This window comes from Tympanuchus pallidicinctus, unplaced genomic scaffold (assembly GCF_026119805.1).
Source record: "Tympanuchus pallidicinctus isolate F22 unplaced genomic scaffold, pur_lepc_1.0 scaffold24, whole genome shotgun sequence".
NCBI lineage: Eukaryota > Metazoa > Chordata > Aves > Galliformes > Phasianidae > Tympanuchus > Tympanuchus pallidicinctus.
In genome coordinates, this window is record NW_026294741.1 from 5491412 (window position 1) to 5507488 (window position 16077).

The 16077-nt window shown below is 45.9% G+C and overlaps 3 protein-coding genes, 1 long non-coding RNA gene and 1 other non-coding gene across 7 annotated transcripts in view; 3 read left to right on the top strand and 2 right to left on the bottom strand.

Annotated features, from left to right (window-relative positions):
* Window positions 1-22: 22 nt before the first annotated feature.
* Window positions 23-6650, bottom strand: LOC128083382 (schlafen family member 13-like). Its single transcript, XM_052688549.1, has 5 exons — window positions 6538-6650; window positions 4033-5144; window positions 3467-3595; window positions 2045-2768; window positions 23-1755 (listed from the first exon to the last, which is right to left on the bottom strand). Exons 2-5 carry the CDS (start codon window positions 5135-5137, stop codon window positions 861-863), a joined length of 2853 nt encoding a protein of 950 aa, XP_052544509.1. The 5' UTR covers window positions 5138-5144; window positions 6538-6650; the 3' UTR covers window positions 23-860.
* On the top strand, window positions 6303-8367 carry LOC128083385 (uncharacterized). The gene is made up of 2 exons (XR_008208057.1): window positions 6303-6395; window positions 7963-8367. It is a non-coding gene; the product is annotated as an uncharacterized LOC128083385 (long non-coding RNA).
* On the top strand, window positions 6900-6997 carry LOC128083756 (Z30 small nucleolar RNA). The gene has a single exon (XR_008208174.1). It is a non-coding gene; the product is annotated as a Z30 small nucleolar RNA (small nucleolar RNA).
* Window positions 8368-9055: 688 nt separating the features above from the next.
* On the bottom strand, window positions 9056-11535 carry PEX12 (peroxisomal biogenesis factor 12). Its single transcript, XM_052688552.1, has 3 exons — window positions 11319-11535; window positions 10480-11024; window positions 9056-9890 (listed from the first exon to the last, which is right to left on the bottom strand). The coding sequence occupies exons 1-3, from the start codon at window positions 11442-11444 to the stop codon at window positions 9491-9493; spliced, it is 1071 nt and encodes a 356-aa protein (XP_052544512.1). The 5' UTR covers window positions 11445-11535; the 3' UTR covers window positions 9056-9490.
* Window positions 11536-11568: 33 nt separating this feature from the next.
* AP2B1 (adaptor related protein complex 2 subunit beta 1) overlaps window positions 11569-16077 on the top strand; it is a 64555-nt gene continuing 60046 nt past the window's right edge. For 2 of the 3 annotated variants that reach the window (XM_052688546.1, XM_052688548.1), the window contains exons 1-2: window positions 11569-11687; window positions 14337-14394. In XM_052688546.1, the coding sequence (XP_052544506.1) occupies window positions 14358-14394 (37 nt within the window). In that variant the 5' untranslated portion in view covers window positions 11569-11687; window positions 14337-14357. Of the gene's footprint in view, window positions 11730-14335; window positions 14395-16077 lie in introns of all 3 variants that reach the window. The other variant, XM_052688547.1, reaches the window with a different exon arrangement.

The window sequence follows — 16077 nt, forward strand, 5'->3', positions numbered from 1 at the left end:
TCTGATGAAGGAAGAACAAGCAGCCACCACGCTGCAATTTTATTGTATAAATATCTGCATTCCTATCAATAGATTCTCTATGCATGCTATGCATAACACAAATAAAAGACTTGCTTTAGTCTGCAGCAGAACAGAAATCTAAGTGCACAGGAAATATGATATTCTGCAGTGATCTGAAAGCGCATTAAAATATTTCCAATCGTAGTGAGTGTTAGTGACATTTCTGTGATCAGCAGGGCATGATTAAATGATTGATGTGTGGAGGAAACAAGAAGGGAATCGTGCAGATAGTCTTCCCTAGTTAATGACTACTAGTTAATGACTCAGGAAAGAAGGAAGATGCCTCCAGCTTCCAGAAGCAAGAGAAGCAAGAACGTTTGCGCTAACAGATTTGACAGTCTGAGGCAAGTTTACTCCAAGGCTGATCCAGAGGGGTACTATGTCTTATTTTAACTATATCCAGTATAATCATTGGTGTCTTGTAAGCATAAAGGGAGAGTATTAGATTCTTCTTCCAAACCAGCTGAGCCACAGGCCATTCTATAGTGGAAAACAACATAACAACATGGAGGTCCGTGGTTTGTTTTCAACCAGCCTTCAATTTTGGATATCCAGTTTTAGGAATTTTGGATCTGCTCTTTGAAAGGATTTTGCATTTAAGAGTTTTGCCTAACTGGCATGTCTGAAACCAAGAAGTGCTACTGATACCTAAGGTCAGTAATGCAAAGCTGATACAACTAGGTGGTTCTAACTCATAGTGATTTGCTGAAGTTGAGTGGGAAGCTCTCTCATAAATGCTATTTCTGTGTATAATAGTTAAAACATGGACAGAAGGCTTCATTTTCTACTCCATTAGGTAGCTAAGAAAGTACTTCCTTAGGTACCGAACAAATAAGGTTACAATTTTGAATTCCTGAGCTACGCAGTAGATTTTTTATCAGAGCAGTACTATAGTGAGCTTTTTCTGTGTAACCAAGCTCACATAACAAGTGCATATTTAAATTAGCTCTGGATGCTACAGATACTAATATATTATTTAAAACCTCATGATGGTTGGGAAGGGGACAAGGAATAATAGCAAACACAATCTTTCTTTCTAAGCCAGAGAAACGACGGAAGCTGTCTAGAACGGTGCACTCCTCAGGCCCTTCACCCATTTGTTTTGGTAATATTTTTGATTCCCTCAATGCTTCTCCCAGTATTTCACTGTACATCATTACTACGTTAGTGTTGTAGCACAGAATAGCTATATCTTTCTCAGAGTAACCACTTCTAAGATAATGATGACAATGCTTTGCCACATACTCTGCTATTTCATAGCAGTTTTTCTTAGGTACTATTTCAAAGTTGCCTTGGACACCATGAGCACATGTGGCTGTACGTACCAACCTCTGTAAACGTGCTTCCAGAATACCGATTGCAGGATTCTCTACAATCTTTTCCATTATGTTCTTTAGACTGCAATAGATACTGCTAGCATTACGAACCACCTTGTTCAGCATCTCCACAGGATCATGCTGTTTTGGTGGTGGAAGACCAGTGGAGAAGCAGTGAGTTGTCTGCAAGTAGTCCAAGAAAATCCACAGAAAGCCAGGCTCAGAGTGCTCTGGTGAAGTCAAAGCCAATGCCTTTCCATACCAATCACCATCCTCATCTCGGAAATTCTGTGCTTCATCAATTATTATGTGCTTCACGTAACTATAATCGTTCTTCAAAAAGGTTACTCTTGTCACAGCTTGGCAGATGTTCTTCTTTCTACAGAAGAAATGCAAGAGGATTTAAAACAGTCTCTGTGCATGGTAAACTACAAGTTATACTCGATCAGAACAAAATAATGCTCGTGGTATTTAAATCACATTTATCGGTAGATATTAGGGATGTCAAGGAAAAAAAATGAACCTTACTAAAAATACATTCCAAATACACATTTTGAAAACTGCAATGGTGATGGACACCTGGCACACCAAATCTAACCAGTGCTCAGCTATTTCAAAAAGTGTTGGTCAAAGAACATATTGAAAAAATAACAAGAGTAAAGACTTACCTCACAAAATCTTTCAGAGGTTTGTTCTCACAAATGTAAAGAACCTCCTGTTGTTTGCATTTAAACATATTTCTTATTTTCTCTATGAGTTTGAGGGCCACAATAGTTTTTCCTGTTCCTGGTAGACCATAAACATACAGCTTCTTAGTTTTGTGGAGATTTTCTGACAGTAGCTGGAATTGTTCAATGGTCAAGAGGTTCAAAATCTCAAAGCCAACAGAGTCACTCAAGAAAGATTTGAAATTCAGCAAAACTATGATGAGAGAATGCAAGAGGTTTTTCAAGCTGACGCTGTCGATTGAGGCGTAGTTTTGAGGATACAGTTTTTGAACATTCAGATCCCATTCTTCTCCATAGTTAGAGCTGAGAGGCAAAGTCAGTAGCTTTGGTATTACACACAATTTGTGAGTATAACCTCCAGTGTTGACTAATTTCTCCTTCAGCCTCCAGGCTGTGCGTCGTGAGTAGTGAAATAAACCCTCAGAGAGATGTTTACCTACTGTATAGAGGATAGGTGGCCTGCCGTTGGCTACGAGGAGAGCGTCACAGATTATGTCTTGGTTTTCTGACAGGCCAACCTCAACAGCCCAGCTTCTGGAAAATATCACAACTCCTTCAGAAACATCCTTCAACTGTTCATCCATTAAACTCTTCAGCCCCGGGTGCTCTTGGAAGAGATCTTTACTGAGTTTTTCTGGAGTATATATTAGGCTGTGGGATTTCACTATCAATGCAGAGCACAAGAAATAGTTGGTGTTAATATAAAGTATAAAAATCCAGCCCTCTAAAATGATGCTGAGAAGATTCATACTGGTGGAAGACCACAAATACTGATCCTAGCTGCCTGAAAGCCCTTTTCATGTGTTTCTAGATTTATGTTTTTTTTTAATGCTGAGTTATCTGATGATGCAGTATTTACATTTCCTACCCAGGTCACAGTTCTTTTACTAAAGATGCCTGCACAGGGCCACCTTATTCCTGCCATGCTTAGTAAAACCAGCCTAGCAGACAAATTAACAAACAGCTCAATAGAAAAGCCCCTGGACACTTGGCTGATCTTGCAGTGCCACAGAAATTCTGCTCTCTTCCAGGCCCTGTCTTTTTACATATTTTGGGCTGATTCCAAGTGAACTTATCCTACTATCTTTCCCACTTCTCAGTAGACTGTGAAAAATTGGCACAGCCATGCTCTGTCCCCAGAGATGTTCAGCTAGCTGAGCTCCATCATATATACATGTTAATATCTGGGAGATATCAGCCCTTGGGGAAGGGGCACCAACCTTTGGATGCAGTGTTGCCATCAGATCTGCAAACCATTTCCATCTCCCTCACCTGTTTAAATACTTTCTTCAAACTCCTTGATCACATCCTTGGGATTCATCTTTAGACCTATCAGTCAGTGAAAGCAATGCGTATACCTACCTGGAAACAGTTGCTCACAGAGATCATCCAGGCTGTTAAGGCCCCGGTGTGAGTAAACTGACTTGGCACAGGGCGGCCCCCCTGTCACACTGAGCTCCAGCTTAAAGTTCTCAGAAAGTTGTGACAGATCTGGAAAAGAGAAATGAAAACATACTATAGCATGAGCTGTTGCTGCCCCTTAGTGCAAGGTGTACAAACCATCCTCATGCTGGTTTTAAACTTTTTATTCTTATTTAAAATAACAAATGTGATAAATAAACAGAAGGAGTGGACAACAGCTGATTAGCAGTGAATAGACTCCAGTTACGGATCATAGAGTTATTCTTGGTCTTCTTATCTCTAACTACTGTTGTGATCTCCAGCTCTATTAGTGATATTCCTTTCATTGCCCAAGAACTGGCCAATTAATAATCTCTGTCTACACCTTTCTGCCTGCCAAGCTGGTAGCCACACTGGAGAAAGACCCTGAAAGGCAGGAGGACCAAGACAGTTTGGACCGAATCCAACCTACAGAAAACCAAAGGAAATACCAAAATCAGGAGTGGATTATTCTGAGTCTTATGGACCTGGATCAGCAGAGGTCATCCACGCAGCCCATTCATTTCCTTTCAGTCTCCTGATAGTGCCTCCGTCGAACAGCCATGACTGCGGATCTTCTGCAAACACTACACAAGTGAATGGTTCAACCTTCACAGCACAGACATAGCCATAGTGCTCTACAGCCTCATTATACACTCCGAACATTTTGTATTCACACCTTATCTGGTGTTCACATCCACTTTTGCAGAAATGGAAGATGGTTAATTTTTCCTGATAAACATAATCAATTAGGTTTCTTAAATTTTTGAGGCCCTCATCATCACTTTTGAATCCCTGTACGACCCTGTTATCATCCACACCAATCCACAAATACCCGCCATGTGCATTTGCAAATCCAGAGATGTACTGAGGCAATATCTCTTTAACACGAGTGAAAAACTTTTCAGTGGAAAAATGCTTAAATTCTATGTTCCCTGACTCTGTGAAATTCAATGTCTCTCCACACTGCAGTTGGTCCCTATTAAACAATTCATCAACAGTGTTATTTACAATATGCATGTCTTCATCAGCAGCCATTGTCTTCCTTTTTTTAGCAGGTGCTCCTGTGCTATATTCTGCCCTAGCTTTATTTTGCTTTTCTTCAAGGAAAAGCAAAGCTTCAGTAGGGGTCATGTGGGAAAGAGAAGCACCACTTCTTGTGTACAACCCAGTACTGAGGCTACAGATACGTGGCTTTGCAGAGCTAGAGATTGAGGATATCTTTTCGCTGTTCCATGTTTTAATAAAAATCAAAAGGTTGTTATCCTGCTGTTTAAAGTCCAGGTATTTTGTCAAATCCGGAAATAAAAGAAGAGAACGAAAAATGTCTTGTAAATCCAGCCCAATATCATCTCTCTGTAAGTCGTAGTTTTCATTTTCTATCTCTGCTTTTACCACACCTCCTCCACAGTTTAGCAAGGCACACACTGCAGAGGCAAGGGTGTGTTTTTGATCTTGTTTCGAATTTTTTGGCATCTTTTTTCTTGCTTTCTCACCAAAGGTTATTTTTCCAACACACAAAACTAGTTCAGGGTACTGTGTTGCTTCATCAACCCACACCAGCGGCTGCAGCTGCAGGTCCTCAAGAGCCATTTTGGGCCTGGAACAATTGTTAAAAAAAACTGCTTACCATTTATGTCAAAACATCGCACTTCCAGATGCTCCCCCTAAAAAACATTACCTTAGCAGCAGCTACTCTCCAAACAGCAAATACAGAGATGAGAGATTAAACGAATTGTAATAATTTGTTCCTCCAAATGGGTCCCAATCCTCTGGGAGTTTTTGTGCTTCCTCCATGCCACCTCCCCTATTCTGAGTACAGCAGCCTGCAACAAAGCAGAGCAGCAGCACCCACTGCACAGCAGCAGGAGCTCCTACCGCTTCCAGAACAGAGAGCGTGCCTGAAATCCACAGACCACCATCTCTCTCTTCCCTTACATCCAGTCTCAGCCTCCTCTCTGTTACCTGGAAGCCATTTCCCCTTGTCCCATCACACAGACTTTAAGAGCCCATCTCCTTTCTCACAGCCCCTTTAGATACTGGAAGAAATCACAAGCGAGCAACTGTTAGTATAACTATTGTATCAAATCATGGTCAGACTTTTCCTTTAAAAGCACTTTCTGTTGAGCTGATGGGATGATTTTTATTTTTTGCTGCTGTTAGTTCCCTGTTTTTATTCACAGGAATACAGAAGCTCATCGCTCCCATTTCGAAAGAAAAAGCCGCTACGCCTCACAAGCTGGGCTCGCTCCTCAACGACGCAAGGCGGGAAAAGCTCGCACCAGCCCCTCGCCTTCCTATTGGCGAGCTCCTGAGTCAGTAGAACCGCGTGTTGCCATTGGATGGAGCCGGGGAGGGGGCGGGACGAATTGGTGAGTTCTTGGCCGCGTCGCGTCTCGGTGAGCGGGGCGCTGAGGGGAGCAGGCCGGACTCTGAGGAGCGGGGAAATGGCGGGAGGGCTGCAGAGGGCGCGAGGCGTCGGTAGGCGATTGGGGACTCAGAGGATGGGACCAGGGCCTGGCTGGCAGGGATGAGTGCGTGGAGGAGATGGGTGGCTTGGGGGGGAGGGTCGGGTTAAGATAGGCCTGGGGGTCCTTGGAGGGCTGCTGCGGGGTTCTGTGCAAGGGTTTTCCTCCGCCTGGTGCTGGGCCTTCCTGGCACCTCAGCTTATGGTTGCTGTATCTTACATGCAAAGCGTGCTTTAGCCTCTTAGCTGTAACAGTAAGCACTGCTAAGAAGACAGAAAATGCTGCTCCTTTTCCTTCTCCATTTCTCATTCGTCTTTGTCACACATGCAGCTGAACACACAAGCTCTATGAAGGAGTGAAAGCCAGCACACAGGTGGCACCAAGTACCACCTCACAGCACTGCTCTGTCAGGGAGTTGAGTATAAATAACTTTGAGTTACTTATTTATTAAATAAAAGTTATTTATTTGCGTTGAGTATAAGCAGGTAGACCTACAGTTATATACAGAAGGAAAAGTCAACTCACCCAGCTAGTGGAGGGGCTCTCTGGCTGTGCAGCACTCCTTCTCAAACAGCAGTCTAAGTCCAAAGGATGTTCTCCTTTCTCTAGCTAGCTCCAATATGTGCTACTTCTGGGTCCACCCCTTCCGATTATGTTGGGAGGACGTATGTGGGGAGATGTAATTTTTGCTTCATGAGTCAGCCACAACCCTTCCTTCAGTGTTCAGTCATTACATCCAGCCTTGGATTGACACGGTGGTGTTTTGTTTTTGTTTGTTTTTCTTTCTTCTTTTCTAGAAGCAAGCAAGCATCTGGAACTAGAACTTTTTCTGTGCTATTTTCTGATCTGGGAGCAGATTTCTCGTTGAATGGAAACAGATTTGCCCAAAGCAATGATGAGTGAAGTATTCTCTGAACTGGTATTGCTGAGACTTTTTGTCTTTGCTCTGACCAGGGCATGATCACGTAATCTTCTCTCTGAGCTTATTTAGGCTAAACTCTTCTAGAGCAAACAACTTTGCTGCTGCTTGAAATCCAAAACAATAGGAAAAAAAATCGTAGTTTTTTTTTTTTTTTTAGCAGTAGAAAAAATATTGATTTGAAAACTGGGTTGTGCAAATAGCTGTTTGGGTTTGTGTATCTTGCTGCAATATCATTTAGTACAGAGCTTGCAGTGAGAGACGTTTCTTGGCTTTTCTCCTACGTGTGGCCTGGCTTTCAGACCTCCAGGTGCTACAGCCTCTGTATCCTCTGCACTTGTAAATGCAATGTAGACTCTGTAAAATGGAGTTTGACACTTTTTCTGGTAAAGTACTCATCAGCAGTTGTTATCATCTAGTGATTGTTAGCACTAATGCAGCGAAACAGCATTTCTAGTTGTGAGCTCTGTTGTCAGGAGTGGCTCTGGTGCTCTGTTCTCATGCTGTCTGTTGGGTGTGAGATGGAGAGGAGCAGGTGAAGAAGTCTGCTTCTCTTCTGGTAGGGCTGAGGATGTTGCAGCTATTATTGTTAATGCAGCTATTAGAGAAAGAATATGCCTAATGTAGGATTCCCCTAGGCTGTTCATTGGAGATGGTTTTTATTACGTGTTGATTTTCAGAAAGATAATTACTGACAAGGTTTCAAATGACTTCTCGATGTCATGAGACCCCTCTAAAAGATTACCTGGGTTCTTAGGTACCTATTGAGGTACCCAGAAAAAATGACACTCAGAATGCCTGGTAGGTGCTGAGGGGGTTTTAATTTCTATTTTTGAAAACACTTTTTGTAACTTTTCACTGACGCCTGATTCAGTGGTTAGGAATTAGTGATGGGCTGTAGTGATCTGAATCCATGGGGCTGCAGAGGGATGAAGTGCAGCCCTTTCAGGGAGGAGAAGAGGCTGAGCTAATCAAACAAGTACAAGAAAATATATGGGGCCACTGTAATGCAGTTTTTTATTCTCTTCCAGGTTTTGGTGCCAGCTTTATGTTCGTTTCTCTCTGCTTGTGGAAAAGGAAGCTTCTATGGGGGATGTATCCAGGAGTACAGTTACAGTGATTCTCTTCTGAGGACAAATCACGTTGTTTCTGATGAGGAAGAATGGAAGGCAACTCAATTGTTAGTGCTTTTTCTTTTTTCTTTCTTTGTCTGGATTTGCTCAGAACGTGGCTTAGCTTTGCTGGGTGTTCTAAAAAAGATTTGCAAAGTCAAATTCTGACAACGACGTGCTGTGCAACTCCAGTGCCGCTGTTAACGTTGATGTAATTGTATTAATAATACCATGCACTGAGGATACTTTGGTTGTGACCATAGACCTCAGTTAATATGTAAACTCCAAGGTTGGTTTAATAAAGCTGGTGGTCCTTTACAAATAGATTTCTCGTCTGTCGTTAGACCTTATGGCAATTGCAACACAGTGGAAAAGCAGATAAAATGTAATATTTATGTAATTCTCATTAGTTTCACAGCTTTGTTTTAAAGCAAGAAACCTGAACAGATATTAATTTGTCTGTTAAGGACAGGCCAGTCAGAAGCAGTCAAAGTCAGGTTGGTATTCTTCAGCGACCTGCAGGAATGTTAAACATCTACCAGGTAACTGCTAGCCTGTCACTGCTGTGGGCTTAATGCCTGTTAGCCAGATAGGCATTAAAGAGCTGTTTAACATTCAGAAGAGTAATTAGAGCTGTTCAGACCTGGGAGGCTCACATGTGGGTGATTCTGTGCAGGAAGGATGGTACAGAATTTGCCCACGTAATTTGTGCAGCAAGTTTTGCTTCACGTCACAGAATCACAGAATGGCCGGGTTGGAAGGGACCTCAAGGATCATGAATCTCCAACGCCCCACCATGGGCAGGGCCACCAACCTCCCATTTAATACCAGACCAGGCTGCCCAGGGCCCCCACTAACCTGGCCTTGAACACCTCCAGGGACGGGGCATCCAAAATGTCTTAAAACATTAAAGTAATAGTTAATTCAAACCTAGGCATTAAAGATTCCCAGCACATGAAACACTTATCTTGTACCCACAACCCTCATCTGCGAAGATGAACTGCCAGCAAGCTTTTTCCAATCGTCAAAAATTTATTTGGATTCTCGATCAAGAAAGAATTTTGCTTTATAAAAGCAGGTAACAACAGAATCAGAGACTTATTTAACAATTAATTAATTGGCACAGCTGCTGCTTTAAGTTGCTTTGTCATTTCTCTCCCTTGTGGAGAAAAGGTATCCTCCCTCTTCTATCCCTGCTTACATTTCAACTCTTATTTCTATAAAGAGTCAGAGGTTTTAATTTAGAACCGTTGGTGGGAATGAAGGACGTCATTCAGAGGTGCTTAGGAGCAGACCTCCACGAGCAGCTCGAACCTTGAGCCCCTTTCATCGTTACTTTCTCCCCTTTGAGGGAGTCACAGAGCGGCGTCCAGCTGCCCGCAGTGCAGCACCACCCCGAATGCCCAGCCGCTGTCCTCAGAGATCTCTGAAGCGCAGCGCAGCTCTTTCAGCTCTCAGGAGAGTACAGTTTGACGAGGTGCTGGAGCTCCGTGGCGTAGCCAGTGACTGGGCAGCGCTGGTGAGTCTTCACATAATTATACACACAACGGTAGCAAAACACAAAGCCGGACGTGGACAGGGCTGTGGCGTTGACTCGGACTTTGTGGCACAGAGGGCACACTGTCTTCAGTTTGGGTAAGAGAGCTGAGCCCACCCCCTGGTCGAGATGCACAGGGGGTGGAGGAGTAGGGAGCGCTGTCAGAGATTTGATAGTTTCTTGGTTTTCAGAGGAGTACCACCAGTCCAGGAACTGCAGGAAGAACACGCATACAGACAGGCCGGTGGACAGCGAGAAGGCGATGCCACCCAAAGCCTTCCTCACTGCTGACTGCACTTGTGTTTTAATGCTGCAGGAGGGAGAGAAGAAACGGAGAAGTAATTAGCACTGTGCATTAGTGCATCTGCAAACTAACAGAGCTGGGGAGAAAAGCACTGCTTTATACAGCTTAACACTAAGCAGTGACATCAGGGCGTCTGGTGTTGGTAACAAAGTATCTGCTAGGATGTTTTTCTCAGATCTTTGTACACTAAGAAAGCTTCAGGTCATGCGCCAACTAAATTAGAAGAGTTTGGATTGAAGGGGCTGGGATCACAGATCGTTTCACTCATGGATCACTGTTTTACAGAACATCAAGCATCCATTTATCTTAGTTGCAGCTCACAGAAATCGAGCAGCTCAGTTTCCATCCTTTTAGCAGAATTGCTGCAGTCAACTTTCCTTGTTAGAGACATGTAGGTAACAACAGAACAGGATGGAGGTTGGAATGTAAAAAAAAACAAAACAAAACAATTTCATTACCACTAAGTCCTGTGAAGCTAATCCCTGCTACCTGTTTCCATATTTTCACTACTTATATTCCTTCTAGAGCATGTTTTGAGAGAAGGAAGCTTAATCTTGAAGGTCAGTAACACTCTGGAATGCAACTGCTGACATACCTGTGTGGTTGACTCGAGGCTGCTACAGGCAGTTTCTTCTCCAGGGCCTGGATATCCTCTGCAGTCAGTCTCACCAGGCGAACGCCAGCCAGTCGCAGCAAGGGGGAATGATGCTGAGCCTTCCCGAGGATGTAGCACAACTGCTGGATCAGAAACCAGCCCTCCCAGGCCATGTTTACAAAGGGGTAGGCGGCTAGAAAGGCTCGGTAAAAACGCTTCCAGGAGGATGATGGAGGATGGATGGAGTACTCATCCTCTTCCCTAAGGCTGGACACAAGCTTCTCTAGCTTTCCTTTTAGGTAAGGAACGAGAATCAGCAACAGGAGAGACTTCCAGTGCTGCTTCTTCGGCAGGCCAGCAGTGGCCAAAGGTTGCTGTTTGCAATCTCCTGTCGGTATCCTCTTTAAGCTATAAAAGTTCTCAGAAAAGGAGGCACTGCACCTGGCCAGGTAGTGCTGCTGGAGCAGAAAATCCAGAAGGACGTAGATCTCATCAAACCTGCGCCAGAGGAGGCCGTACCGGCCTGGATTAGACTCAGCAAGCACCTGCAGTGAAAGAGACACAGCAGGGATGGATCTGGTTGTGCTGTGAGTTACGCCAAACTGCTCTGGTAGCTTATGAGAACCACAGAATCATTAAGGTTGTAAGAGGCCTTTCAGGTCCCCAAGTCCAACCCCAGCCCACCGTGCCCACTGACCACAGCCCTCAGTGCCACATCTCCATGGTTCTGGAACACCTGCAGGGTCGGACTCCCCCAAGGGTGGGCAGCTGTGCTGAGAGGCAGCGGAGGTGAGGCCCGGTGGGTTTCCTGCCCTGAACTCCTTCCTTCAGGCCCTTACCTTGACCAGGTGCAGCAGGGCGGGCTTCACGGCCGCCATCAGGCTGTCCTGAGCCACCGCCTCGAAGATGGAGGGCCGGTCATCACCGGCCGCCTCGGCCGTCAGGTGGGCGCCCAGCTCCGCCATGCCGCTCGCCCCGGTCCGCCGCAAGGGGGCGCTGCGACTCCCACTCCGTTGCGGAAGCCGAGCGGGCGGCGCTCCACCTCCTTCCCTCGCCCTTCTATGGTGGAGGGGCGAGGCCGCTCTAGGCGGGGAGAGTTTTCTTCTCGCTCCTCGCGAGTCCTCCTGGCTGCTCCCTTCGCTTCCGGTTCCGGTTCTGCCACCGCCCCCGCCCCGCAGCGGTGTGTCCGTCCGTTCGTCCGTCCCAGCGTGAGTGGTGCCGGGACGTGGGGAGAGGCTGGAGGGGGTACTGGGAGGAGTTGGGAATTGGGAGGCAGCGGTGAGGCCCTGGGAAGGGGGTTGGGGAGAGGGCGAGAGGCACTGGTGAGGTGCTGGGAGGGGATGTGAGAACCGGGTTCTGGGTTAAGGTACTGGGTTGGGGGAGTGATCGCTGGTGGGGTGCTGGGGGCAGCTGGGAGCAGATGAGGGTGTTACTGGTGGGGTACTGGGAGTGCGTGGGGGCACTGATGAGACACTGGAAAGGGGTTTGGGGAGAGGCCGGGGGCGCTGGAGGGATGCTGGGAGGGCGTGTTTGGATGGAGTGGGGAGGAAATGTTGGGAGGTGTTACTAGGAGGGGGTGGTGGCACTGGGAGACACTGGGATTGGGTTGTGATCACAGGTGGGGCACTGGGAGCAGGTGATGGTCACAGCAGAGCTGGGCAGGAGGCCTGGGAGGCTAAGGTACTGCGAGGGACCTTGAAGGGACTGATGAGTCCTGGGGGCACTTGGCAGGGGTCGAGGCTGTGGAACTGGGAAGGAAGCAGGAATGGGAATTAGCAGAGAGAACTGCTGGAAGGTCTAGGGCTGCTCCTGCAGCTGGAGGGCATTGGGAGAGCCGTGGGAGGTGCTGGGTGTGAGGACTGGGTTCCTGCTGCCCACAGAGATTGGTGCCAGATGGGCAGAGTGCTCAGTCAGTGCTGCCCCTGTGCTGCCAGTTTGTTTTTCACTGGTCTGTCATGTTTAAATGTCGCACTGGTGTGTGCAGCATTAAGCATTGCCAGAACTTCTGGAGAAGTTCCTCTGTGTCTCTTCTTGTTGGCGCAGGGGTAGGAACAGGGGCCTCTTGCAGCTCAAACGCCTTGTAGCTGTTTCTGCTTTAGCAGATGGCGGTTGGACATGGATCTAGTAAGGAAAGGGTGACCAGCTTTAGATTTTCCCTAAAAATACAGGGCTATTTGTGACATTGTTGTACGTTCTTTAGTCTTTCCAGATTTAGGTTTGTGTACAAGGAGCTGGCATTTTCTTGAGTTATTTAAAAACATGGCTATTTGTAATGCTGGGCTGTTTTGATTTGGCCTTCAGCTGAGATTTGCTGTAAACCATGTGGAGTTGCCTTGGTATATGAGACAGACTCAGCACTGCTAGCAAGCTGTCTCTTAACAACGTGTGAAGCAGCTCTGCCGTAGATGAGGCACAAAATCTGTGTTCTCTGCTGTAAGAGAGCTGTTTTTCTTGAGCGTGGCAGTTTGCTGCTTATTGAGCTGAGTCTGATTTCTGTCTGTTTGAACGGAGGTGGTGAAGGCAGGTGATGAAGGCAGGTGCTGTGCTTGGTCTTATCTGGGCCCGAGTGGTTTTATCATTCTTTGTGTTACCAAATGTGATCTGAGGTCAGAAAAAAACAGCTGAATGTCCTGCTTTGGGATTTAAAGGTCAGTATCAAAATCCAGTGAGGGTTTTTTCCTGTGTGTAGCTTTATATAACTGGGATGATGTATGTGGTGGTGGTGTGTTGTTTTTTTTTCTCCTCCTGGATTTTCTCTATAATCTGCTCTTTTGGTCACTGTTAAGGCAACGTTGGACCAGCTCAGCTGAGAGATGTGCCCCAGGTTGACAGATCCACATATAATGCAACCAAGAACAGCATGGTGATGCTCAGTGCATTCTGTGTGGCATCCTGCCAAGTGCCCTTGTAGAGGAAAAACACTTAAGTGCTCTTTAAAGTTGGGCTGCAGTCGCAGGGACTGTGTCAGCAACAGGGTTGCTGAGCCTGGGCTGGGTTTGTGGTTACAAGAGGTATTGAGATGGGGCAGCAGGTTGTTTATCTGCTTGAACGAGGTAATGACTGCTCTGCCTCACTGAGCTGTGTGGCATGTTAAGGGTGATGGCCGTTGTGGGTGGGGAAAAAAGAAGATGCTGGTGGTGATGGGATTGGTTAAGGGATGAGGAAGGAAAGTGTTAAGAAACAGCGAGCTGGTTGCAGGGCTGGGCAGGGTCTTGGGCTTGTCCTGGTGCTGAGCCAGCACTGTGTGAACACTATGGAAGCAGACGGGCTGTGTTCAGGAGAAAAATTACTTGCTGGCTTTGCTGGTCACATTTAAGGTCATAGAGGTACATTTAAGAGGAGAGGAATTGAACAATAGGTAGAAAAGGATGGGGGGTGAATAGGAGAAAGCATGTTTTGGTTGTTTCTAGGGTCATGGATTCTTAGCACCCATGCAGACTGTTTCATCAAAAGCAGTAGATCTGCCCACTCCTCTGCTTGTTTGTCAGCCTGTACTTGAGAACTGTTTGAGCCGTGTTTGTCACAGAGCTGGCAATTGCAGGAATGAAATGATGGATCTGCACATATGTTTGGGCGATCCCTGTAATGTAACGTATTGCTAATTTGGTTCTGAGGAGCAGGGAAGTGCTGGTGGGACCACTCTCTGTGAAGCACTTGCTGGCCCAGCAGCATTTTTAAGTCCGGTTCACAGACATGCACAGCACTGAAATAATAGCCTCACATGAGTGTCAGAGGTGGGAGATCTTGGCAGAGAAAGATAACAATTTCAAGCTTGAGAGAGCTGGAAGGTAGAGGCTTTTCTTTTCAGCCTGTTGTCAGCTCCCCGTCCTGTCTGATTCTTATATTATTCTTTTCAGGTGTCTTAAGGAACTGGAGCCATGACGGACTCCAAATACTTCACGACCAATAAAAAAGGTTGGTGTTATGTGGGCATGGTGGATTGGAGGTGGCGGGGGGCTGTTTTTATATGGCTTTTTTTACTGCATGCAGAAGAACTCGTGCTTTTCCTTTAGCTCTGTCCCCGTTTCCCATCTTAATCGTCCAGGGAAAAACTTCAGAAGTAGGTCACATGGTGACAAAAGACAAAACTGATGTGATAGACAGATCTGTAGTGTGTTAACTGACCCATATTGATGCTGTTTTGAGCACCAGAGAATGACACATTAGGATTTGAGTGCAGTTATGATCAAAACCAATGATTTAGTTATGTGCTAACAAGTTCAGGACTGAGGATGGTTGTTCAGTTGGGCATCACAGGATTATGGTGATTGAGAAAGATTAATATTTAACATGGGTGCATACTTCTCTGCCTTAAGCTGACACAAAGGTAATGGGGTTTCCCACTGCTGCATCCTCCAAACCTGCAGTGAAATACATCTGTTTTCCCTGTGCTGCTTTTGACATTCCCTTGGCTTTACCCTATGTGCTGTGGTCACCTCTCCTCAGGAGAAACAGCAGCAGCTGAAGACTGGGGCTGTTTTACCCATTTACCTCTTGCTTTGCTGGAACAACCCCAGACAGATTTCTTTTTTTCCCCTGAACTAGTTCTTAAACAAAGCACTGTTTATCCTAGCTCTTGCTGGCTGTGATTTAAGCCTGATGTTGCTCATCGCCTCTCCCGGAGATGTAGAAAATGGTTCATATCAATCTCTCCTTTTCAGGATGGCTGAATGTTTCTAATGAATGCTTGCCAGTGAAAAATCGACAGCGTCGATCTATTTATGAGCTCGTTCTGAAGCTTAATGAAACATAAATTAAGCAAATGCAGTTTGCTCCTTTGTGAGGAGCAGCTCTGCCTGTAAGTTCAGTCCTAAAGTGTCAGCCAAGTGTGTCTGAGATGGCTGCAGGAGGCCAAGCTGTACCGAGCTGTGGTGAGCGAGCTGCTGCTGGCTGAGCACCGCTTGGGGCATCAGCTGTGTGAGCCATGCCCACTTTGCTTCCTTGGACTGGAGGCAGTGGTCACTGCACTGTTCTTCAGAGCGGGAAGCTCTTTTCTTCTTGAAGTCCGTGTTAGTCATCTTCTGCAATGGAAGCTGCTGCTCTGACAAAGTGGTATCAGTGGGTAAGAATTGAGAGTTAGGGGACAGGATGTGTTTTATCGAAGACGTTTTGGTGTTTGTAAGGAGGGTGTCCTTCTCAGCCTTTGGTTTCTGGTGTCATGCTGCTCCTTCCTGGGGAGTTGTCTGTCACCAAGGAGCCTTATCCCTCCCGCAGCTCTTGCTGTGTCTGGTGGAGGCCTGATAAGCTCCTTCTGTACTTTGCAAACTTGCTTTGCTGTTCTTGTGATCCAGCCTGAACTGACTTTCCAGCACTATGTGGAGAAATTCTTATTGTGGAAAAGGCTGCTATGTTGACTGCAGAAGCTGTTGTTGCTTTTGTTAGTGGGAGTCTGGTGTCACCAGACATCTTTTCATCTTAGTTATATAATGGTTGCCTCTGAGAAACAGGTACTACAGGGATGTGATTTGATGCTCTGGAAGTGGCAGAGCTGCAACATGCAGCGTGATTCTTGTTAACTGCTTTCTGGTAGCAAGGCATTGCCCATATCACTCTGAATGTTGCAACTTTGCTGCTGCTTGGACAGTGTTTTCCATAAAA

What these genes read in the sequence shown, in the direction of transcription:
- PEX12 (XM_052688552.1), bottom strand. Translation starts at nt 11,444, where the DNA reads ATGGCGGAGCTGGGCGCCCACCTGACGGCCGAGGCGGCCGGTGATGAC. An exon ending in CCCTGCTGCACCTGGTCAAG is followed by an intron (nt 11,025 to 11,318) that starts GTAAGGGCCTGA and finishes CTTTCACTGCAG; the next exon opens with GTGCTTGCTGAGTCTAATCC. An exon ending in GCCTCGAGTCAACCACACAG is followed by an intron (nt 9,891 to 10,479) that starts GTATGTCAGCAG and finishes TCCCTCCTGCAG; the next exon opens with CATTAAAACACAAGTGCAGT.
- LOC128083382 (XM_052688549.1), bottom strand. Translation starts at nt 5,137, where the DNA reads ATGGCTCTTGAGGACCTGCAGCTGCAGCCGCTGGTGTGGGTTGATGAA. An exon ending in CTGTGAGCAACTGTTTCCAG is followed by an intron (nt 2,769 to 3,466) that starts GTAGGTATACGC and finishes CTGCATTGATAG; the next exon opens with TGAAATCCCACAGCCTAATA. An exon ending in CCTCTGAAAGATTTTGTGAG is followed by an intron (nt 1,756 to 2,044) that starts GTAAGTCTTTAC and finishes TTTCTTCTGTAG; the next exon opens with AAAGAAGAACATCTGCCAAG.